This window comes from Rhipicephalus microplus, chromosome 4, assembly GCF_043290135.1.
Source record: "Rhipicephalus microplus isolate Deutch F79 chromosome 4, USDA_Rmic, whole genome shotgun sequence".
In the NCBI taxonomy this organism is placed as follows: domain Eukaryota; kingdom Metazoa; phylum Arthropoda; class Arachnida; order Ixodida; family Ixodidae; genus Rhipicephalus; species Rhipicephalus microplus.
In genome coordinates, this window is record NC_134703.1 from 140,945,335 (window position 1) to 140,969,858 (window position 24,524).

General features: G+C 46.1%; 1 protein-coding gene across 7 annotated transcripts in view; it reads left to right on the plus strand.

The window, feature by feature from the left end:
* The window catches only part of LOC119172383 (uncharacterized), a 296,020-nt gene that overhangs the window by 221,994 nt on the left and 49,502 nt on the right, over positions 1-24,524 (plus strand). For all 7 annotated transcript variants that reach the window (XM_075893680.1, XM_075893684.1, XM_037423449.2 and 4 more), the window contains 7 exons: positions 17,825-18,164; positions 19,411-19,779; positions 21,421-21,597; positions 21,685-21,718; positions 22,085-22,254; positions 22,856-22,911; positions 24,055-24,325. In XM_075893680.1, coding sequence (XP_075749795.1) covers positions 17,825-18,164; positions 19,411-19,779; positions 21,421-21,597; positions 21,685-21,718; positions 22,085-22,254; positions 22,856-22,911; positions 24,055-24,325 — 1,417 coding nt within the window. The remainder of the gene's footprint in view (positions 1-17,824; positions 18,165-19,410; positions 19,780-21,420; positions 21,598-21,684; positions 21,719-22,084; positions 22,255-22,855; positions 22,912-24,054; positions 24,326-24,524) is intronic.

Here is a 24,524-nt window from a genome sequence, read left to right on the forward strand (position 1 = left end):
AATTCGTTGAAACGAAAATTTCGTTGTAGAGAAATCGAAAAAAAAATATATAGCTGATCTGAGCTAGCAAAGGAACGTTTATTCTCAAAATTCAAAAAATGTCCGCTGCTTCCTATTCTTTCCCAGCAGCGTCACGACGTGATTCTCACCCATGCATAGCGAGGCCATGGTGAAAAGCATGCTGAAACAACGTCTAAAACCGCTTTTATGAACGAACCAAACAGTTGCATTAAGGCGTCAACACCAGCATTAACAACAGCAGCTGTCCTCCGTCAAAATTATTCGACAACGCCGAGATGGAGGCAGGGTATCGTGGAGCGGCGACTTTTCCATTATTCTATGCCATTCTTATCATCCATCACTCGCGACTAGCTGATTTTGTCGATAATGCAGACGAACAGCCGCTCTGATTAGTTACCACACTGGCCTAGCGCGAACATAATGATAAACATCGGAATCGGAAAAGGCATCGTGCCGCAGTTGCACTCAGCAGCTGCGAGAAGAAAACCATGCACTGAGCGACTGAGCTTCAGCTTCGGATCGTCTGTGGCTTGAAAGCAAGCCTTTGGCAAAAGAAAAGCATGGCAGTCTCATTGCCATCGCTATTGAGCAATGCTTGCTAAGCAGCAGCGGTTAGCGGTGGTTTCTGGTGGTGTCATCGCATATTTATGAATTGACTCCTATGGATTGTTGACAGGGAATCGTGAATTTTTCGTTATAGCGGAAATTTCCTTGAAGCCGCGTTCGTTGTAGCGGAGTTCGACTGTAGTGCCTTTTTCTTTTTCCTCAGAGCCACTCATCGGAGGGTACATTGTGCATAGGAAAGCAGAAAAGCGCAAATAGGTATGGAGAGAGAGTGTGGGGAGGAAATTCTCCTAACCCATTTTGACAACTGTGCGCTCGGTCTTCAAAAAAATTCAGACATTACTTCACAGCTCGTCAGGGCACACAAACCTTCCTAAAACAATGCATCAGAATTCTTGGGAGCATGACAACGATCAGTGTGTGCTTTTGCCATCACGCTCAGCAAGCTCACGTTCACTTCTAAGGATGACCTTTTGAGATCATTTAACCTCCACAGCACCGTTCAAATGTTACGAGAACTTTTCCGCATTGCGGCGTTATGCGAGTTTTGGCACCGTCTCCCACAACCCTGGGAGGAGGTCGTGCAGGAAGAGACAATGGATGATGAGGTGTTAATGAGTATCGTAGATCTTTGGGACCAATTGTACCTCCGGGCGCCGCGTCTCCTCCCATTTGACAATGGCACCAAGCTGTCGAGCCAAGGCCGAGAGCAGCATGCTGGAAGGGAATTACGCGCACAGCTACGGCACGTGGCCATCAATTGCCATGACAGGTGGACCAAAACTACGGTTGCTCTTGGCACAATCTGCTATGGTGATGACGTAGCTGACAGATCTTAAAAAGTGTGCATGTGTCTTACCCCGTCAAAGTGACCATCTTTCCGCAAACCCTGCGCACATAACCGCGGTGGATGCTGTCGTAAATAGCAACAAACGAAATAATTTTGAATGCACGTGCGCGGCCAGCGCATGCAGATTGAAAACCGTATGCGGGAAACTGTATGCGGGAAACGCGTGGTGCGAACTCAGACGGGATATCCTGTTTGGCTGTCTGTGCCAACAGCCGCATACGACAGTGATACCTCACGAAACGTCACCACTTCGGCTGCCGCATCGTTGCGCCGCATGCCACGTGCACGAGAAATCGCACATCTGTCTCGCGCTTGATTCCTGTTTTGTTGATAAAACCCTTTGTAATTTCGCCTCACTCATCATCATTCACTCCGTAGATATGCTGTGGTTTTTTTTTTTTCTTTTGGCTTGCGTGGGTTGGATGTCCATACAAAAGACCTCCCTCTCTCTCTCTTCCCTCTTCTTGCTATTGGGAGTTTGCGAGCTGTCTCTTTCCACACGTGCGTTGTTTGAAGGGGTGCAGGAGTTTATTGTTGTTCGTCGGGCGGCTCACCGAACAACGCCCTAAGGGTCAACAGTATTTTACTGACCTGGTAGTTTCCCAACTTCTTTTCTCAAACTAAGAGGAGGGTGTGACATGAAATATTGTAAAAAACATCAGAAGATACCTCACTTCGACACAGATGCCACTAACGTTCTGGCAAGCCAGGCGTCAGGCACCACGTCTGTCACTGCGACGTCAACATTACTTTGGGAAAAAAAAAAGCAACGATGGGGTGCGAGCTTTCCTTACGTAGCCGCTTCCAGCTTATTTCATTGGGACGGCCCTCCGACGTCACAGGCGAGTGAAATGGAGTAAAGTGTCCCGCGAAAATCGAGTTGAGGGTCGGGCATTTTTTTTGTGTGTTTTAAATATTCTAAGTTGAAGAACTTCCAACTGCGTGCCGCTATAACTACGGTTCTTGCTGCATTAGTCTGTCTACTTCAGTCTACACAACCCACGAATAAAAAATGGGGGGTCGAATGATGTTGGAGGGTCGTCCCTTTAAAGGGGTACTGAAACCCTTTTTTTTTTTTTCAGAGACAAGTAGTTTACTCTGCCATACAAATCTCTTTATACAGAAACGGCTTTGAATGAGTGTGATGCTCACCAAAAGATGGTAAGATTTTTTTTTATTTTGATATTAGTCAAATTTCTCGCGGTGCACCTACCAACATCGACACTGACTTGACGTCAAACTACAGGGTCCCTAAAATATACTGTATATTCTAGAGACCATAACAGTGCTAATCCTGGTGACATCACGCAGCAGTCTGGCAAGCTGTACTTTTACAACGTACACTTCCGCCGCAGTCACTGTAAAAATATGTCGCGTACGAAGCGAGAAAAAGTGTTAGAACAGGTATTCTAAAGCATGAGATAGGCGCTAGCTCGCGTTTGTCCCGCTGCTGTTTATTTGCGACAAACATATCGTAGACTACGGCGAGCAGACTTCGGACGTTGCAAGCTAGGTCTCTCACTTTTCATACGTTTCTTCATGGGCAGAACAGTTGTGAGAGAAAAAAACAAACAAAAAGTCACAGTTTTGCCACAAGGGCGAATCAATGAATGCGACAGCAACAACTTGGAATATCACGCTGAGAACAACGAGCAGAAACGTGCAGCGCGTTCAACTATGTTTACTGCTCGGCACGTAACGCTCCAGCTACTTAAATAAGGACGATGTACGAAACTTAATCACAAGTACAGATTCTTGCACCGTGGTGCGAACTAACGAGTGTCCCAGTTGTAACTTCACTGGATTTGAAAAGCGCGATCTCTTCGCAAACCAGACCTAGGCAGAGACAGCAGGGACCAATGTGGACCCGGCTACTAACGCAATCGTTACAGTGAAAGCTGAAGGCTCACGATTCTCCCCACTAATAGATAAGCACCCGCACAAGTACCTAACCCCGCCCCCATGCGCGGGGCTAAGTACGTGTGAGAGATAAGCGCGTTGGTCTATTGGACGAGCTGGGCGCCGAGTGTTGGCTTTTTTTTTTTTTTGCTTTCTTCAACGTTCACATATATATAGATAAGTATACATATATGGTAAATGACAGCGGCGGCAAAAAAACAGCCGAGACTGTCCATATAATTGCTATCGCAATAAAAATGAAAAAAAAAACAGAAATGGCTCCGGCGCCGCACGGAAGTGACGTCACTTTAAAATATATTACTTAAAGCTATAAAAAGGTATAAATTACTACTGTATAATACGTTAGACCTACAAAAATGTAACTAAGCAGATGGTTGACGAGTGAATTAGGTTATATTTGTTAATTAAACACCTATCACAAGCATTTAAATAAAGAGGGCACCACGGACGCTGCGGCTGTGAAAGATAAACAGTGGCAAGAATAGTAGCTGCGATGTGTGGTGGTGGTAAGAACCTTATTGAAAACTCCGGCAAATTCATGGCCTGGGCCTGGGCCGCCCCCAAGGAAGACCGGAGACCCTGTGTCGTCGCTGCCTCATGGGCTTGCAATATGGCCAATTGATCCTGGTGGTTGGAGCCAGCGCGGCTGTTCATCTCGCCGCAGCTTCGAGTATGTGCATGAAGTTTCTCAGTATGAAGTGCGGATTATTGTTGTTGAGCTTACTGCATTTTCTAGATTGCAATGCCAAGCGTGGTGTTGTCGAAGGTGAAAGTGTCCTTGCTGCCGAGTTTTGGTTGTCGCGAAGTGCAAGGTCGACGATGAAATAAATGATTTTGCACAGTTCACGTGTCAATGTTCGGTCATAGGCGTATTATCCGGGGGGGGGGGGGGGGGGGGCAAGAAAAGTGCAGCCCCCCCCCCCTTTGAAAGTGGTCACTGTCAGCTGCACGCTGGGGAAACCGACAACTAAAGCGAAGTTTTCCTTCACCACAGTAATCACTCAATTATATTGTTATGAAGGAATGAAAATGCTACCAAAGAGTGTTCTGATATAGTGAAATCTTATCTAAATTTCTGCTGTGACGATTGTTCTTGAATGTTCCTTACACTGCTGGCCGCCTATGCAACTCTTTCGCGCCTTGTACTGTAACGTTGCAAAGCGCGCTACAGTACAAGCTGCGTAAGCGTATTGCACTTGCTTTGTTATGGACTGGAACGAGTAATTGTTTCATGGACCAGTCAGAGCATTTGCTGCTTCAGCAAAATTGTTCTTTCATCAAAAATGAATAACTGCATGGCCACTTTATTGAAGCTACTGTGAGCCGATGATTGTGACGAATGTTTTTAAAGGCTTTAGCTCTGTCGTACTAGAAAGCGCCACAAAAATCATTGCGTTGCAGTCTCTGATAAATCTGATCAGCCTTACTTACGGTAATTAGGAGCAATGGCAGCAGTTTTCAAAGTGCGGACGAATGAAGCAGTAGACTCGAGTACAGAGGGAAGCTCAGCTTATAGCTTACTCCGCAGCTTGACCCACCGAACAAGGGAGAAGGTGAAAGACCATGGTTTTTTGCATAATGAAGGCCTAATTAGGAGCCGAGCTAGTTAGTTTTCAATCAACTCGAATGGACTTTTACAGCTCAAAATACAACTCTGACAGAAAAGAGGCACACACGCGCAGCGCTGCTTAAGCGTGCTCTCTCGGCAAGGATGCCCTCACAGATATGTTCACGTGCACATGCACTCTAGAAAGTTTCCTAGAGTAACTTAGAAGTTACGACAAGAAGGGCTCCTTGCTCCTCTAAAAGACGAAATGTGCACAAAAGATTGCGCACGGCACCGCAAGGAGGGGCACTTTCCTCCTTGTGGAGTGAAGCACCCGTTCTTTGGGGTAACTGCAGGAATGTTCGCGCCGTGGGGAAACGACTCATCGGTGCCTACACAAGCCTATTTTATTTCAGACGGTTCCGTAGCGTGGTGTGGGTGGTGTACGCGCATGTTGACTAAAAGGTCGTGAGTTGATTGATATGTGGGATTTAACGTCCCCAAACCACCATATAATTATGAGAGATGCCTAGTACAATGATCCGGAAATTTCGACAACCTTGGTTTCTTTAACTTGCACCCAAATCTGAGCACACGGGCCTACAGCATTTTCGCCTCCATCGAAAAGCGCCACTGAAAAGCACGCACACACACACACACACACACACACACACACACACACACACACACACACACACACACACACAAGGGAAAGAAGTGTATACTTAAGGGCTCGTTTCTCCATGTTTTGACACAATAATAATAAGATCTAACACACAATAATGCCAAGAAAAGTATAGGGGAAGTTATTAGACTGAATTGTAATGTAATTGTGATAAAAGAAAGTCGGTGAAAAGATAACTTGCCGTGGGCAGGAACCGAACCTGCGACCTTCGAATAACGCGTTCGGTGCTCTACCACTGAACTACCACAAAAAATCACAGCATATGCAAGGAGTGAATGATGATTGGTGGGGCAAAGCGTTTATCAGTTCGTCCGTTCATTCGTTCTTGCTTCCGCCCGTGTGTCTGTCCATCCGTGTGACCGTCCATCTCTTCATGCAGCCGTCCCTCTGTGTGTCCATCCGTGCATCCGCCCCTCTGTCTGTCTATCTAGTGAACACTCCAAGCACCCCGTCACACATCTTTTCATCATGTATTCATCATATACAAGTACCGCCATCCAGCGGACATTCTAAGGACCGGTCGCTCTTTCGGGCATGTGCCACCGGTGGTTACAAAGGATAGTGGGACACGAACGGGTGATGCCACAAGAAGCTTCGCCCCTAAAAACAGTTTGGCCACTAAGTGTACGTTTTTATGGGTGGGTTCATATACAACGAACTACTGATATAACAACCATTCATCGCAGCATTTACGAGTTCCTTTTTAATGGGTTCGACTGTACTACCGTCTGGTGGCGCTGCTCGGAAAACTGCCGAACTCATTTTTCAACGCACTGGGGTTTAGGGACAGGGAGGGCAAAATAAACTTTAAGCTGGTAGAAATAACTAGAAAGAGGTTATCTGATTCGTGGCTACAATTAAGGCACAAGTGAAAATTAAATTCTTCACTGCAAAGTACCAATTTTTAAAGGGGCCCTGCAACACTTTTTTAGCATGGTCAGAAAATGCTGCCGATTGGTATTAGAGGCTCCCGATAACAAGCGAGCCAAATATTGTAGCGCAGCAAGCGGCCTGAAATTCACAATAAATTATCAAAGTCAGCTAAAATAGCTTTCTCTTCTCTCAACAAATTATCACGGAAAATAAGCCCAGTAAGCCCATCTATCAGCCATTGGCTGATTTGAACATGGCGCGCTCGGTTGTTACAGAGGTCGCCGTGAGACGCCATCAAGGAGGTATAACCTCCTTGGACTCCATCACTTGTCCACGTGTGCGCGCGCGATCGCACTTAAAAAACCGCGTATTCGAAGAAAAAAAAGAAGAAAAATGCTCAAGGTCACGAGGCGTGGGTGACCATTTTTTTTTTGCTCCTCCCATCTCTCTTTGCTCAGCTTCTAGCGCTTTCGTCGGGACGAGCGAAGAGAGAATTTCATTGCAGCGTGTGACAAATCTTCGTAACTCCGCTCATACTGAACGGATTATTAAATTTTTTGCGGCGTTCAATTTGTGAAGTAGTACTCCAGTAAATTAATTCTATGGTTACTCAGAAAAGTGTTTCAGGGCCCCTTTAACTTCACTACTTAAAGGAATAAAAAGACAAATCTAGTTTTTGGTTCACTAAGTATTACGGCTAGGTGGCGTTAGCCACAGTCCGATCCAAAGGGTATAGCCATATCAATCCGTCCATCCATCGTTAGATTTACTGTTTGCTACTAGAGTGTTCTAAAAAGAAGTAGTGGGATCAGCAGCCAGAGCGCCCTACGCATTGAAGTGAGGCGGCGAGTGTGGACGAGACCCGGATGCTGGTGGCGGTGCTGTAGTCGCGTGGGCTGATGTCGTGGCTGCCGCTGGCGCTTCGCGCGCTTGTTGTGACGGCCGCTCGCACGGACGGATGAACCCACCCAGCAATCAGCCTAGACCCACGCAGTTCCTAATTTTCATTAATTGCCTGTAATTTTATAACCTTGCTAAGACCGTACGCTTGGGGAAAGTTTACCTTAGTGGAGCTAGTACAACAATAGCTCTCTTCGAGTGCGCAAGATTCTCCTTCTCAGGAAGCCAGGGTTCCTAGTATCAGCATGTTTCAGAGTATTCCTGTAGAGCAGAAGAGCGATGACAGTCTAATACATTATATGGCAGGTTATGTTGCTCGAAATTGAGTTTCTGAAGCGTTATGACTGCATGCCCTGCAAGGCCCTTCTTTTGGAAGCCCCTCATACGGAAAACAGAAACACTGAGTTACTGGGATATGCGACAAGGGAGGCTTGTTGTATCCCCCACAGGAGCTTTTTAGGGCAGTTAAGACATCTTCACTGTGTTTTTTAGCCAAGAGAAACTCTGCAGGAACAGCACAGTGGATGTGATGTTGCTGGTGAATGAGAACTTGTAGCCAGCATTCAGGTGCGCTAACGACAGAGTTGACCAAGTTCTATGTGCTGGCCATGCTGCATTTTTATGTAAAAGGGCTCAACAAATCGTGGCATGAATGGAGTAAAAAGAAATTGCATGTGAAGATCAGCCGTTGCTCCTAATGCCTTTCTCGTTGCAGCCATTTACTTTAAGAACACCGTGGTGTTTTGTGCCAATAAAGTTTTTGTTGCTAGTATTGTTTTATTTTTTTACTACGTCATAAAACCTCGCTATCTTGGGTCACTACTACAGCCGCGCCATAGCGGCACCGTCTTGGGAATAATTAAATCCCAAGCTCTCAGCGGATATGTACAAACGTAAACGATTTATATGTGGGGTTTAACGTCACAAACGTAAACGAAACCGCTCGTAATGAAATTGATATAGGGCTTATGTTCTGAATGTGTAAGTACATGCGGCGCCGCATGTACTTGTGAATGCGATTGAAACCTAACGTATGACAATTGTCAATGGCAAATGATGTGGACAATTCAACCATTCAAATTTTTACTTCTACAGTGTTCGCGAGCCTTTAGTTTACCAATCGGCCGCACCGTCCTACGCCCGTTTTCTGCACTTGTTGGGTCAGCTTTATTTTCACGCTAGCTTAAAACGTCCGCCTGTAGAGGTTTCTCTGCGCTTGTCTTAACTCAGAGGAAGTTTTCAAAAACATGGTAAATAACTCCGCGCTTCCTTTTTTCGGTGAAACACCAAGCTCACACAGCTTTCCCCGCATTGCTGAGGCTCTGCGTTTCGTGTTCCGTCCAGCCCACGCGCTGGTTGCGCCATCTCGCGTCGTCTACGTCACATGTCACATCCGCGTGCTCTCCCTGATCCCACTACCATTCACCTTTAAATAGCATAAAGCTAGGGACCATACATATAGTCAACTATAGTCAGGGTGCAGTAGGAACAGAAACTAGCTTTTAAAAGCATGCTGTAGTTAATTTTTCAGGGCGCACTCGCGCTTGGCAGTACGTTTTCTACGCTCTGAGGTGCTTGGCCTATCATTTGACGCAATAAAAAAGGGATAAGTGAAAAATTTCGTGTACCCTTTTAAAGGCAATAAAGTACTAAAAAAAGCACGAAACATTTCATCGTTAGTCGATGTTCGCTTATGACTTTGCTGGAACGAACTTGTTCACTTTTCAGTTTGCCTCTTCGCTTTGACGCGCGCTTCCGGGGCAGCCGGTGTCCCTTAATGGTTATTAGAGAGTTTTAGAATAGCGCACCGCGAGTCCTTTCGGTGCGGTCGCTGCCACTGCGCATGCGTCGTAACGCGAGTCGGCGTTCGCGGACCACACGCAGAAAATCCGAAATTGCGTGCGGTGATGGTGGCCCGCAAGCGCTGGTTTCGAGGCTACGGTGTCGCTGCGATCGTGCGTTGCGGCTTGCAGCAGGGCAAACGCTATTTTAAGCCTCTTATGGCGCCCGCAACGCTCGCAAGCGTTATTCTAAAACGCCCTATTAATCCGTTCATGTGTGTCCCAAAATGGCACACACGTGAATTCTTTTGACGGAAATAGATGGTTTGTGCGTATGTTCTAAAAAGAACGTTGAAAAAGAGTTCGCTTGTTTTCAATGTTGCAAAATTGCGGGTGATCAAATATGTTCGCTCCCCTTCCGTATCGCCAATATTCTGCTTAGTTTGAAAACCCTAGCTGCGCTGTTTATCAGCCACCGCAGCGCCGATGTTTCGCTTACGGTGTTATTCGAGAGTCCCCCTTTTTTTTTTAAGTTCTTCGGATACTTGAGCGCAGAAATTTTGGTCTGTCTGTAATACGGCCGGCAGACGACTATCATCGACATTTGCAGCCAAGCACGCAGATACGCGGCCAGTTTTTTTTTTTTTTTTGAAATGTTTTTTTTGTGAAGGAGGGGAAGAGCACAAAGTGAATCGGCGCGCCTACCGCCACCCTCCCCCTTGTTGGGCAAATTTTTTAGATTGTGATTCTTTGAACTACGCAGTTAGTGCCGTCGAAGAAGGGAAAGAAGTTTGGCTTGCGTGGCCTATCCCCCTGGGTGGGCTGCGCCAAGGTGTTGAGGAACCAGCCAACCAACCAGCCTGTGAAGAGAACATTTCACATGGTAGAACCAAAAGGGAATCGGGGTTAACAGTTCCGAACCCGGCTACGGAGATCGGCCCTTCGGGGCCCAGTGCGGCAATGCAGACCAGCTCGGAGACGCCGATGGGAGCCCCGGGAAGAGTTTTCTCTGTAAGGAGATCGAGTCCCTCGAATGGGTTCACCCCGAGATAGGGACGGTGGCTCCGTAGAGCAGTGCGGCTCTTACGCTGCCGGTGCGCTCCTGTCGGCTCTTGAAAATCCGAGTGAGAGAGTGTGATTTGCGTGCCAGACCGTACCCACGTCCGCAGCAGGTCTCCAAGGTGAACAGCCTCTAGTCGAGAGACCAATGTAGGTAAGGGAAATCGGCAAAACGTATCCGTAACCTTGGGAAAAGGATTGGCTCTGAGGGCTGAGCCGGTCGGGCTCCGTGTCCAGAAGCAGGAACGGCACTGCACCGGGACTGGGTGAGGCTCGCCGCCGTAAAAAGCGGTGCGGCCGAGCCCGGACCAGCGTCGGGACCTTCCTGTGGAAAGCCACAGCTGTGCATTTTGCGTGGGCTTCGCGTCTGAGGTTCTTGCTTCGGCCGGCAGAAAATACTCAAAACTGCCCCCCCCCCCCCCGCCCGCCCTTCGCTCCGGTGGTTACCAGTGAAGGCACACCAACAACACAAAAGCTTTTTCAAAAAGTACTGTGGTGGTGTGACGCCTCGACGTGGCCCGTCAGCCTACGCATTGTTGACGGAGACACCTGTCGTCCGGGGGACGAACTGTCACCAGAAAGGAGGAGCGTTACCGTACTGCGATAATCACATTTGCGTCTAAAGACCCTACTGACACTCTTGACCACTGTGCGCTCGAAATAAGCAAACAAATACCCCTCTGCCTGCATGGCAGGTGTTTGCAAGGCCACGTGAAAGCGCGGCGTCGTCTGCTGCCCCTGCTCCTTGTCGGCACTAGCGTCTACGGACAGGTGAATACTGCCGATAATTTCTCACTTTCAAAACTTAACGAAGTGAAACGCGAACGCTCTAGCCATTATAGCGGTGCCAGAGCAAGCGTCGGAGGATCGTGTCGGCTCTCTGAAGTGGTAAGCCGGCAATCACTCGTCACCTGATAAGTAGTGAGCGTCGTGATTATAAACTGCTGTAGTTCGCTCCACTGTCGCTTTATTGCCGATCTGGCTAGGGACGATGAAACGACGTTCCAACAACTCAGTCGGTGCACCGCTATCTGATCACCGGCTCGCCGGATCCATGTGATAAGGACACTCGTTTTGCTTAGTACGAAGCTAACGAGGCTTAGGAACGGCGCCGACTTGCGTGCTCTCGGCGTGAGCAACACAGAAGCAGCGCAGGCGGTGTCGCGAAAAGGATTATCCAACGAGCACGTCGCCGATTAACACAGCGGCCATCGCCGTGGCAACAGCTGCCCCCCAGCCGTGTCGCCCGCTGCGCCTGTAGGAGTTCCGCGCACATCGCCATGTTGGTTTTGCTGGTAAACGCTAGGCACCGCGCCGACCATAGTAAAAAAAAAAAATTAATGCACGAACGGAGAAGTTTTCTACGTTTATCTTATATGGGCCCACGGGCTGTAAAATTACTCGCTGGGTTAGTAAAACAGCCCTGGATTTCTTGGTGTTTGAGTTTTCTTTTTTTAACGGTCATCGTAAGCGAGAAGGGAAGGGGTGAAGAGTCGAAACTTTGAAGCGACGCCAAGATGGCGGGATAGAGACGAGATAACACGACCTCCTCTATAAACTTGTGGGAGGAGGTCGTGCAAGATACGGCGTCGTGAAGGTTGACGTCTTTGTGTGATTTCGAGCTTTTTCATCGACCACGATGTGTTTTTTTTTGGGGGGGGGGGGGGGGAGGGGGGCACTTGAAACGCGCGTTTTCAGCGTAATCGTTTTGATACTGCACAGATTAGACGTTGCAGATTTTCGCGAAAATCTACCGCTGCGATTTGATAAACGTTTCGCTTGAACTTTTAGTTAAGGCGCCGGTTCAGTGCTTTGAGCGTCATGCAAAATAATTCCTTTTGATTTCTATAGAAAACACCACTCTTGATTCTTCCACCTTCTCAAAGCCTTGCTAAACACCATGTCCATTAAGGATTTTTGTTGGCAACATTTAATCTATTTGTCACAGTGCGGCAGAATTGCATAACAGAGGACAATGCAAGATTTGACACGTGCGTGCGAGTGTAAGCAGGATCATGTCTTCAGAGGAGGGAAAAGGGGAGGCATAGGGGGCTTTCCCTCCTCCCCCTCTTTCCGAAACTCATCTTGAATAGTGTTTGTGGTACCGGGAGAGTGCTGGTGTAGCTTGGGTGAAAGCAGTGTTCTTTTACCTCTCTCCTGCTAATGCACAGGTGCCAAGTACTTCTATTTACCCATCTCTTGAATGCTATAATCTGTCTGTTTTCTGATGAACAGTTCTGATAAACAAGGGGCTGTGGTAAGCTTAGCAGAGCAGCAAGGCATACCAAGTCTTTACTGCACTGGCTGTTCGGTAAATTCATTATGTGCTCAACACGTTTTTGGGTAACTATGGAATCAATTCATCGGGAAAGCATATTAGCTTGCAAATTCAACGCCACAAAAATTTTAAGATTCCGTCTAGTACGAGCGGATTTACAAAGATTTGTCACACGCTGCAAATCGCCTTCTCTCTTTTCTCGTCCCGATGAAAGCACTGGAAGCTAAGCAGGAATGGATAATAGGGGAAAAAAAAAAAAAGATGTCACACACAGCTCGTGACCTTGGGCGCTTTTTTTAATCTTTTTTTTTTAGAATACACGGCTTTTTCAGTGTGATCGCGCGTCCATGGATGAATGTATTCGGCTGTGCCCCTTAGATCAGGCGGTGATACACGCCACCTACCCATAAGGTCAAGTACTATCACTATGTGTTTAAAGATTGAATTTCACTTGTGCCTTGATTGTAGCCACCAATTAGTTAGCCTCCTCTTGGTTATTTCTACCCGTTTAAATTCTATTTTGCCTTCACTGTCCCTAAACCCCTATGCTATGAAGAATTTGGCGCCATTATCTTGGACTATACACCAGAGCACGGCGAGCTCAGTGCTTGCTGCCATATTGATAAGCGCATGGCGCCATCTGTTGCACGTGCGGCAAAGCAACACTCTCTACTGCCAGGCGAGCAGACGCCCTGCAAATCAAACGCGAAGATTCACAATTCAAGTCTGGCTGTAAGCACGTTTCGCACTGTTCCTGCACTGTAAGTTTATGCTGATTTCATGTGAAACGTCGAGGAGACCTTCCTTGACAGTCTAGAATGTCTGCAGCACGTGCATTGCAGACTACGGAAGAAGCTTCATCAGGTACATACTATTGCGATTGAAAGAAACACGAACAGCGGTAAGTGTTGCTTTCGACTCAGTGGAACTGCAGCGTGCCTTGGCTGTAGCACGGCAGAATTTGTGCTGTAAGCTAGCGTCAACGTAGCGCTAGAATCTGGTTCCAAATTACGCTGTTGCACCGCATGTATATAATGCCAGTCCTGCCGAGCACTTGGAACGCACACGCGCTTCAAAAGTGCTAGCCAGAATAATATATAGTGTAGGGAAGCCTCTGAACTCTGAAATGGGTCGAACTCTTGAGTACCTCCTAGTGGGGCTACCCAACAAGGACGCCGCTCGCGCTGAGAGCCCGTGCTTGGCTGTGACTGTCGCCATTGTATATTCTCGCTGGCTTGCCGGCTTATAAACGCCTTAACAATTTGGTGGAGAGTGCTGCGATCCCCGTCTATGCCTTTGGAGCTACGATCACGTACCCTGCCATCTACTATGTACCACGACGCTTCTCAGCAAACGCCTCCTCCAGTGCCACCCCCTTGTCGCAATAGAAATGCTATGGTAAATAGGCGGCTGAGCGTGGCATTTTTCGTTGTGGACGGAAATCTGTGCAACGCAAAACACTGCACGGCACGATTCCCGCGATGAGCTGTGAACTTCACAGGCATTGCTCAGCAATCTCTTCCTCTTGCGCCGGTTGTTGTCGCATCAGATGACAGCTCAGTGGTACCCAGATGACATTTTATAAGCTGGCGCAGCTTGAACAGGCGCTTTTTCGCGTTTTAAACTCCCAGAGCCACTGCTTGCCATGCTAGCGAGGTGCGCCTTGGCAGTTGCAAACAAATTATGACGTCTCTGGAAGGGAGGGTATGCCACCGAAGGCGCCTGGGTGCGAGATAGGCGTGCCTTGTCTATAGGGTGGAGCCTTTTACAGAACATCATCAAATATTTTGCCATTTCCTCCTCCTCTCCACATGCACTACAAACCGTGTCTGTGCCTTCGTATTTGGCTCTGTACGTCTTGGTCCGCAATACTCCTGTTCTTGCCTCGAACAGCAGAGAACTACTCCAAGAATTATCGTAGATCTTTTCTTTTGCAATTTCCTGCTTGAAAGTTTGGTAGGTCTCCAGTGATGATTTTGTAAGCATTCCAATCTTTCACCTGTCCTTCTCTGTTTCCTTCACCTTCTTCTTAACCTATGTTTTTTTTTTTTGCTCAGTATTCTGCTGTTGTCTAAATACCTGCTTGATGGTTTTCAAATTTGCTTCCTCCATTTGGTATCAACATTCTTCATGTACAAGTAGCTGAAAACTTTTCTAGCCCCAACGCTCCTCTCCCATTTTTCTCAATAGCTCCTCAAATTCTATCTTGCTGCTAGCTTCCCTGCACTCAAATTATATCCATCCCATGTCACCCTGTACCCACTGATTTGGGGTATTTTCTTATGCTCCCAAAGCAAGTCTACCTATGCCACATTTCATTCCCAATCTTGCTTGAACCTCTGATTTCATGCACAAGACTGCATTGCCGAACATCAAACCAGGGACCATGACACCTTTCCGAATCCCTCTCACTATGCCATACCAATTGTAGTTCCACAGTGCCCTATTTTTTATTACAGCTGCATTCCTGGTGCCCATAGTCATTACGTATCTTTCGTGCTCTCTTAGATACTCAGCCCTGTTATTTATCCATATGCCCCGATATTTGCATTTATCCGCTATCTTTAGTGTGACTTCGTGTATTTTATGCTCAGTGCCTTCGTTATCATAAAGAATCATGATTGCTGATTTTTCAATGTTGAACTTCATATTTAACCTATCTTCTTCATTACGACAGATGTCTATCAATCCCTGCAGATCTTCCTTGTTGTCGGCTATTAATACTATATCATCTGCATACATCAATATTGGTAATAACTATTCAATGTGTTTTCCTTGCCTGGCAAAAAAGGTTGAAGCCGAGTCGACTCCTCTCTAAATTGGCTTCTAGTCCCTGGAGATTCAGCATAAATAACAAAGGTAACGAGGAACATCCTTGTTGAAGGCTGCATTGTATCTTTATAGGTTCAGATATCTCTTCTTCCCATTTGATAACTGCCTTGTTACTTTTATAGATATCCTTTAGAAGATTAGTTATTCCATCTTCCACATCTAATGTGACCAGTATTCCCCACAAGTCTTCTTGAATCACACTGTCGTAAGCTCCCTTGATATCTATAAATGTCAGCCACAGGGGCCTGTGTTCTTTTTCCGCTGTTTCAATACACTGCATCAATGTAAACTGATTGTCCTCAAAGATCTTTCGTTTACGGAAACCATTTTGTAGTTCCAGCACCCCCTTATTCTTCACTCTTGTCTGTAGTCTTTCCTTTACTATCTGAATCACCAGACTGTAAACTACTGATGTCACTTTTATAGGACGGTAGTTGTTTATATCGGCTTTGTCCCCTTTCCTTTATAGATCATGATCATCCTGCTTAGTTTCCACACATTGGGAGCTTCACCATGTATTATTGCTTTGCTCGCTGCCTCTCTTAATGTTTGTTTAGAGTTTGGTCCTAGTTTCTTTATTAGCATGATTGGGATGCCGTCAGGGCCTGTTGATGTGCTATTAGAAACCCTTTTCTCTGCCCTTTCCCACTCTCGTTGTCCTAGTGGAGCCACTGAGCTAATTGGTCCATCCTCATCTGTTATGGTGCATGCAGCCCTTTCTTGGTGTTTAAATTTTTCTGTCATCATTGTTTTTATATATTCTATTGCCTCATCCCCTTCTAGTTCAACCCCTTAAACTGTAGTTATTAACCTCTGTTCCATGCTTGTCTTATTACTCAGAGAATTGAGATGGTTCCAAAACTTTGCAGCTGTCTTTCTATCCTTTTTGTTTACTTCAACCATTCATCGAGCCCCCTTTCTTCTAATCTTTTCATTAATTAGATGGGACGCTTCCCCTCTGCAGCTCAAAAAATTGGCCCAGTATCTCCATGTAATCTGCAAATGTTGTCGAAAGATGATAGTCTTGCGTGGGGAGAGAGTGAACAATTAATTTGGTGTTCTGCGAAAGAAAATCGGTGAAGGTATTTAGGAGGCACTGCGTAGAGTGCCTCGAGCGTGCAGTGGAGGCGAAAGAGCGCATCAAATCACGTCACGCGTGAGACATGAGTGCCACCTGCCAGTCTTCTCAGAAAATGAAGCGCGTAGCTTTGAGATGGGTGTGCACTCTCGTCTCAGAGGTGATAAAGTGAGGAACGCAAGGTGATGGGTAGGTGCCACCACCAACGCGTCTTAGCAAGGCGTTGGAAACACTCTCCTTTTCGTTCAAGCGTTGCATGGTCAGCACAGCGTGATAAGCGCTACGGTCCTTAAAATTACTTATGTATGCATTTTCCTGTAAAAGATGCACGTGCAGAATATATACGTGTTGTTATGGTGCCGCAGACTTTCCTAATAATTGTTTATTAATTGACAGTTGCATAAGTATGAATGCTGCATCTTGAGCATTATTGGTGGGCGCTGCGGATGGGGTCGGCCGTTTCAAGTACCTGGTGCCGTTAAGAGTGGACAAACAGAAAAATGGACAGACAGACAAAAGTTTTTGCGTTGAAGGCTCCCAGAAAGACTGTCATCTTTAAAAGTTATCTGATTTTCTTTTGACATCATCTTCCAGTTCACCGCTCTGTTGAGCATATCTGTGTTCCATGGAGGCTTCCTGGCGTCTTACCATGCCTCTCTTAACTTCCTCATCTCACCAGCTCTTCCTCATCTTCTCATCTCACCAGCACTGCCTAAACAAGTGATGGCTCTTCGCGGCGATCTCTGTAACAACCGAGTGCACCATGTTCAAATCAGCTAATGGCTGATAGATGGGTAATTTACGTGTGATTTTTTAGCATTTTCTGTCATTTGTTGAGGGAAGAGAAAGCAATTTTCAGCTTACTTTGATAATTTGTTGTGAATTCTAGGTCGCGTGCTGCGCTATAACATTTGGCTCGCGTATTCGCGAGAGCCTCTGCTACTAATCAGCAGCGTTTTTTGACCATGCTCAAAAAGTCTTGCAGACCTCCTTTAAAGCAGCTTGTACAGGTGTCAGTGCTGCTTGTAAGCTGCTGAAAAATAGTGCTAGGAAAAAAAACACCTGTTCATTCCCGTGCCATAAATTTATTTTGGGGCATTGAAGTTTGGGTGTACCTAACATTGCGTAACTTCTTCATTCAGTTGTTTGTTTACTTATTGTCACCTGGCAGGATTTCACACTTTATTTTACCAAAGCCGTTGAAAAAGACCTGTAAACACACTCACAAATATAGCTAGATTATGTTGCTTTATTGGAATCCTGCTGCTGAAGCTAAAATGCATAAAAGATTATTATTTAAGTGAGAAAAATTAATTGAGGAAGAAAAAATTGGCTTCTGAAGTGGTTCGTTTTTTGAGCATAGTCATACTATTGGCTCACATAGTTACTGTACATGTAATGTACGTGTGTGTCTTCTTATCTCCTTGCACTTATAAGGTCACTCCCAGTAGCCAGCCGGGATGCATCAAATCTGAGAATGGCCCTTCCGAGGCCATGACGCAAGCTGTGAAACAGCCAGTGATGTCGCGTCCTTCGAGTCCACCGAATGAGCAGTGCTCCGCGTCATCCGATCAAGTCACTACACCGGCTCTGGCTGAGATGGCGGAGAATGCCGACGTGACGCCGGCCACGACAGCATCGGCGTCAGAAACGCAGCCGTCGCAACCAGCCGTGTCGGTGACCACCAGTCAAGCCCCAGGTGGAACGACGTCAACGGCTCCTTCAGAAGGTGGTGACAAACCAGAGGAAACTAAAGTTCGCAAGCTTTCATATTTGGGTACGTGAAGCAGACCTGACCTCATTATTGTCTGGACTTGTTCTCACACCCGGGCAAGCGAAGGCGTGTTGTACTTCTCGGTGTAACAATTACAAACCTTGTCATTGACCAGCAAATGATGTTGATGTTTCGATCTGTTGAATTGGCAACGGATCAAAATGTCACTTATTCAAGTGTATGTGAACGACTTCATAATCATCATCAGCTTTACTCTGCCCACTGCAGGGCAAAGGCCTTTCCCATGATCCGCCAATCAACTAGGTCCTGTGCCGTCTGCTGCCACGTTATACTTGCAAACTTCTTAATCTCATCTGCCCACCTAATTTTCTGTCTCCCTCTCTCATGTTTGCCTTCTCTTGGAATCCAGTCAGTTACCCATAATGACCAGTTGTTATCCTACCTACATGCAACGTGCCCAGCCCATGTTCATTTCTTTTTCGTTTTAGCTATGGCTGTTTTTATTGTCATGTTTAGAGAACAGAGGTGGCCTGTGACAAGATTTGTAATTGCTATAACACTGTGCCAAATGATTTTCTATCATTCCCTTGACTACATTGCTAACCCTTTTCCTAGGCAAGACTAGCTGAGCTCGTCCACACAATTTGTACTCTTCATACCGACTACTAGGGGGTTTGTGAACATTAATATTTTCAAATATTTTTCTAATAGTACTTGCTATTTGTTTAGCCCCAGAATTTTACTATTACAACTATTCGAGCTTCCAACAAATAAATATAGTCAATGTCCGATTTCTTGGAATTCCTAGGGACCACAAACTTAAAGGACCACAAGCTAAAAACAAAAGTATGGTTTTGTTGCACTCCCTGGCCTTCATAGAATAGAATGCTGCCATATCAAATTTGTAACAATATTTTATGAAAAAGATGTCAAAAGACTGGGCAGAATGTAAGTTTATCTTACAGTCAATATTTAAAAATCTAATATAGCAAGAAACTAATTGCATGATTGTTTTCAGCTGTAGGAAATACATATAGTAATGAAATTACAGTTAAAAATACTGAAAACTAAAGAAGAAAAAATAAATCTTACCAGTGTCTCTCCTCGAATGGAACAACTGCCTCTGATTTGATTGTTTCTGGCTTGTATTCTGCACCCATGTTAATCTCTCAGTAAATGCTCCCTTCAGGTTTCATTTGACGAGGGTCTACTGTACCTGTATCATGTTGGGTTAGCATGTAATGCCAATATGAGAGTGCGCCTCTTGACACTGAGACCCACTGTGCAGATATCCGGCGGGCCCAGCTGGAGCGCGAACCCACGCCCCCTCCGCCGTCAGCTGAGGACCTAGCTTTGCGGCGCCAGCAGCAGCGCAAGCGGCCCAAGAAGCCGCGGCCACCCCCGTTGGCCCCCTCCGGTTCGGAGGCTGCGGGGGCAGGCCCCGACGGGCCCCGCCCACCCTCTCACGGAGGAGGTGGGGCCGCCAGGGCCAAGCGGCCACGCAAGGGCTCGCGTGCCGATGAGGACTACGAGGTGTACCTGGAGGCCCTGATGCAACGGCTCCGAGCCCTGCCGCCCGTGCGCATTATCGAGCCACACATTCGGCCCAACTTCAACATCGGTGCCGTCTTTGGGCGAGGGGACCTCAACCTTCGTGGTGAGCGTCTCAGGATTTTTTTGTTGCTGGTTTAGTGTCTGCAATTTTCAGAATTGTTTTAGATGGCTGGCATAGTTCTTTGCATGTTCAGCATACCACACTGAGGTCATTAGTGCTGTTTTGTTGGGCAGAAGCTTTATGGATGTGGACAAGTGCTTGGGCGCATCTATAAGGGACAACACAGTATGCGGAATAACGGACTATTTGTTGCCTATTATTACACTCAAACCTGATTATAACACAACAGGATATAATAAAATAATAGATATAACGAAGTAAATAAAATTTTCCTTGGATAATCTATTGAGAACCATGCATTTTAAACCTCGTTGTAACGAACTAAATTTGACCGGTAAATGGATACAACGAACTAAAGTAGTCTATCAAAAAAAAAAAAAAAAACTCGACCATAGTGTGTTAAGCATAGCGTTTTCTGCGGAGTTTGACGCTCGTTCGGTGTGGCTCTTTCAAAACTCCCGCGCCGACCTACAGCCACGCCACGCGCGGCCGAGAGAGCCGTCCTCCTCACACAGCCAGCAGAGAGTATTGAGGAAGCGCTCACATGTTACATGACCGAGAAGCGGCGCCACGGTGCAAAGCGATTTCCCTCTCATGACAGCAATGACTGCGTCTCCGCTGCTACCATGACTGCTTACTCTGCACCGAGAAAGGAGGACTCTCTGTGACAGCTTTTTTTTTTTTTTTCCTATGTCTATGTGGGTCTCTAAGAAGGGTCTCTATGTGCAGAGACAGAAGAGGGAGAAGCGTGGAACAGGCGCGTTGCAGATCGGCATTTGAGAGAGAGCAAACAATCAGCCACAGTCTTTTCTTTCCTTTTCTTCTTTTCCTCCATCACGTGCAGCGTTGAGAGGTGCAGCTGTGGAATTGGGCATGGTGCTAAGAGCGTTTTCGGAGCGCACTATGTTCGAATTAACCGTCGCAAGTGCTTGCGCGTTCGAATGACAGGGTGTTTTTGCCCACTGGAATACACATAGCTTTGACGGGACATCAGCGAGAGTATGAATTACCCGAAAGTTCGAATTAATGAGATTCGACTGAGTTTATTTTCCGTGGTCGCGTAGCGGTACATCAGGCCGCAAGGCGTTTTCTTCTTTGCATGCTTATAGGTGTGCGCCCATCTGAGCATACATTGCCACAAACTGTTATATTCTATATAACAAAATAATGGATATAACGAAATAATTGTGGCTCCCCTTCAACTTTGTTATAACGAGGTTTGAGTGTGTTGACAAGTACTGCTGATTGGTCTAGTTTGTGCATTATGATGTTGCATTGATATAGCGCAGCACAGTTTGAGCAGAAGAAAAGAGGCAAAAGCAAAGAAGGGAATCCTCTTGCCTGTAGTTCCCTTAACACTTTTGCCTCTTTCCTTCATGCTCAGGCTCAGTTGCACTATAGGAATGCAACATTATTATTGACACAGCGGAATGCAATGCCACATGTAAGGAAAGAGCATAAAAGGCTGTTATGCCTTGTATGGTGCAAACTTCGGTGGTTTGCAATTATTTGCGGCACTTCACAGAGGCATTATGTGGACGTGGTTTGATGGCATGCTTTTGCACAGGACGTTTAGTTTGTTGTTTGCAAAAGTTGTATGTGTGTGTGTGCACTTGTGTGCAGAGCCTGCGTTGAAGGGCAGCTACGGCCGAGCATTTCTGCCGGGCCAGCCGGACCCGTACTCTGTCTTCCCCTTTGGTGACCGGCCCCCTCCTCCTGCGGCTCCTTCCTCTACCGCCACCCCCTCCCCGACCCCGCTCAGGGGCTTCTACAACCAGGAGTTCTCCATGCATACCAGAGGTACTGTTTTGGGTCCCTAACCGATTCACCCAACCCAACTGAACGTTCGCCCCAAATCTACTCTTTTATTCCTTTTTTGTCTTTCAGTAACTTCCGGTGGCGCGGACTCCAATAGGTGCCGGTAGGTTGCAATTTACCTTGATTGTTTAAAGAAGCACTATCAAAAAGTGTTTGCTTGATTGTTTGCGCATAGAATGAGAACCGCTCTTTTACCAAGTCAGTAACATCTTTTTGTTATCCAAGCTCTTATACATGCTGAGTGAAATTCAGGTGGTGTCATATCTAACTAAACCAGCATGCAAAACAAGTTCACCATGTTCACAGCCTATGCATTAATCACAGTGCCTACTGGTACGCTTTCAGTTCAAAGCATTGTCGCCATAGTGCAGTGACAAGATCTTCAAAGGACCTCTATTGCCTCTTGTGCTGTACTTTCGCCGAGTCCTCGCTGGCGCCTTAGTGAGGTGTCTTCTTTTTGTGCTTGCAGTGAGGCAGACAGTCCCGACACAATCGTGGGCGCCTCGTCTCCAGAGTGTGCCATGTTCGAGGCTCCCTTCCGGTTCCGCAGCTTGCAACTCGTCGACGAGGACAGCAACGACTCTGCCAGATCCCTTCCTTCGCCCACGGTGCCCATTGTCGCGCCCATTCCTGTAAAAGGTGGGCGCTCGCCAGTGTCACACGTCACGATCGTGCAGTTCGTAGTGCCTTATCTGTAATATTGAACTTGCACCCAAGAAATTAATGTGATGTAGAATCATGGATATTCATGTGTTTCACCCAAAATAATTGAAGTTTCTACTGTGCTTGCACTCCTTGCCAAGACGCCCTGAAGCATAATTTTGATGACTAGTACTTAAGATAAAATGTAGATTCAGTCGTATAATTAAGAGAGCAAGTCTATGCAGTATGGGAGGCCAATATTCTACTTTTTGTTTGCTATAACTGCTCCTTGGGCGAGTTGGTTTATGTTTGAATCAGCTGCGAGCTTAGCGCTGCGCACTTCATTTTTTTTTTCACCGGTAAATTTATCTTGAACTTTCTTTTTTTTTAATATTTTCTTGCACTTTTAAAGAAGCAATAAGAACTAACACCAACTTACTATTTTGTTGTGGTTACATGTTTAGAAGGCCAAGAGCAATGTAGAGAGGATTTTGGATGCTGTATGCATGCAATACTAGGAACACAGCTTTATTTTCTAAGGTTCTTTATTGAGCCCACTGTGTTTGGCTAACTTCTGTCTCTCCATTTCCTTCACTAGCCGTACCTCCTCCGCAACTACCTCCTGCTCCCTTGAAGATCCTGTTGGACGAGAAGGTGTGTGCATCGTAGTCTTCTTCATTGTTAATTTGTGGCTGTGAGAATAATTGACCAATGTACTTCGGAATATTATATAGACCATGTTCAATTGGTGTTCGTGCAAACAGGGAAGTGCATACCATACACTTTTTTTTGCTAATGACCATAAAATTTAAAGTAAAAGTAATGCTTAAGTTATTGCAAGGTTTTCTGCTCAGTTTCCAAAGTTGTGGTTTGTTTTCGTGTAGCTTCTTTATGCAAAGAAAATAACATGGTACCCTGCGAAGACTTCTTCCATGCTAACCTGTTGCTGTTAGTGAAACTGCTTTTCACTTCGTTTAGAAACACCATTTATTTACACTTCATACTTTACTGCAAATGCTATTTTCAATTTTTCCCTTGCACTTTTTATTAGCATGAATGACAGCACATACAGCAGATCTTTTTACAAGCTGAAATTACTTTAAATTTGATATTTTATTGTTTTTGTGAAGTAGCGTTAACAGAAGTTTATCAAGAGGATTGTTCTAACATTCCTATGTGGGATCAAAACTCATTACTGATCGATTAGCAAGCCTTGGTTGTCAGATGTCATTAGGAATTTTATCGCTTGCTTCGTACTCCAGAGGGACAAATGACAGTTCTGTTTTACACAGGATGATGAAATCAGTGATTCGTGCTTTCTATAGACTGCTTCGCAGTCTCAGCGTGTCGTGTTCCCCAGCGCAATCTAATTTGCCACTATCGACACAGTCAGTGTGCGATAGCGGCAGGGCATAGGTTCTAGCTAACCTGTGAGAATATAGAAGCAGAACAGATAAACATATTATCTGACAGCTGCGTAGGCACTCTACCTCTGGCACTGTCACTGTATGAGTGTGATTACCTGGTCGAGCTGTAGGACAAACGTGTAAATATGTGTGATTTGACTGTTGATGTATTTTTATTGAGCTTGCACTTATTGTTATCTGCGTGTATATATCCTGCCATTCTGCAAAATAAACATCAGTGGGAGGTCGCCTCTCTTTTCTACCCTGTCGCATTTTTTTTTCCTATGTTCTCGTGCTGTGAAATTCATTATAATGAACCCAGGCCAACTAGCCAAAGCTTCTACACCTGTAAATTAATTTAACATCTTTTCTCATGCTTTTGGCATTCCAGGACAAGGAGAACACCTTCCCGGGCGACAAGCTGGGTCTCTGTCGCAGCCGAGGGTTGCCCGGGGCATTTGGCGGCGGGCCCCCTCCTGTCCCTTTGCGTGAGTCCGGCAACGTGTCAGTGACACTGACACTCACTTCGGAAGCAGCCGGCGACATCCAGGGGCTGCTCTGCTCGCTCGCCAAGCTGCTACAGGTGGAGCCACCGTCGTCCTATGACATCATAGAGCGCACCACCACCCCGCCCAGTCAGAAGCTGGGGCTCTACAAGCACAGTGAGTTTGATCCTTTCTTGCATCCATTTTTTTTATTATTATTATTTTAATCGTGAGCTTATAGACGGTCGCCTTGTCTGCTGCCTGTTTGAAGTTAGCTGCGTGCCCAAATGTGAGAGAATGCATGAACTTTCTGAGAGATGATGCTTGGCAGTGATTGGAACTCTGGCTTATAATCTAATTTGCCCTGAACAGCAGG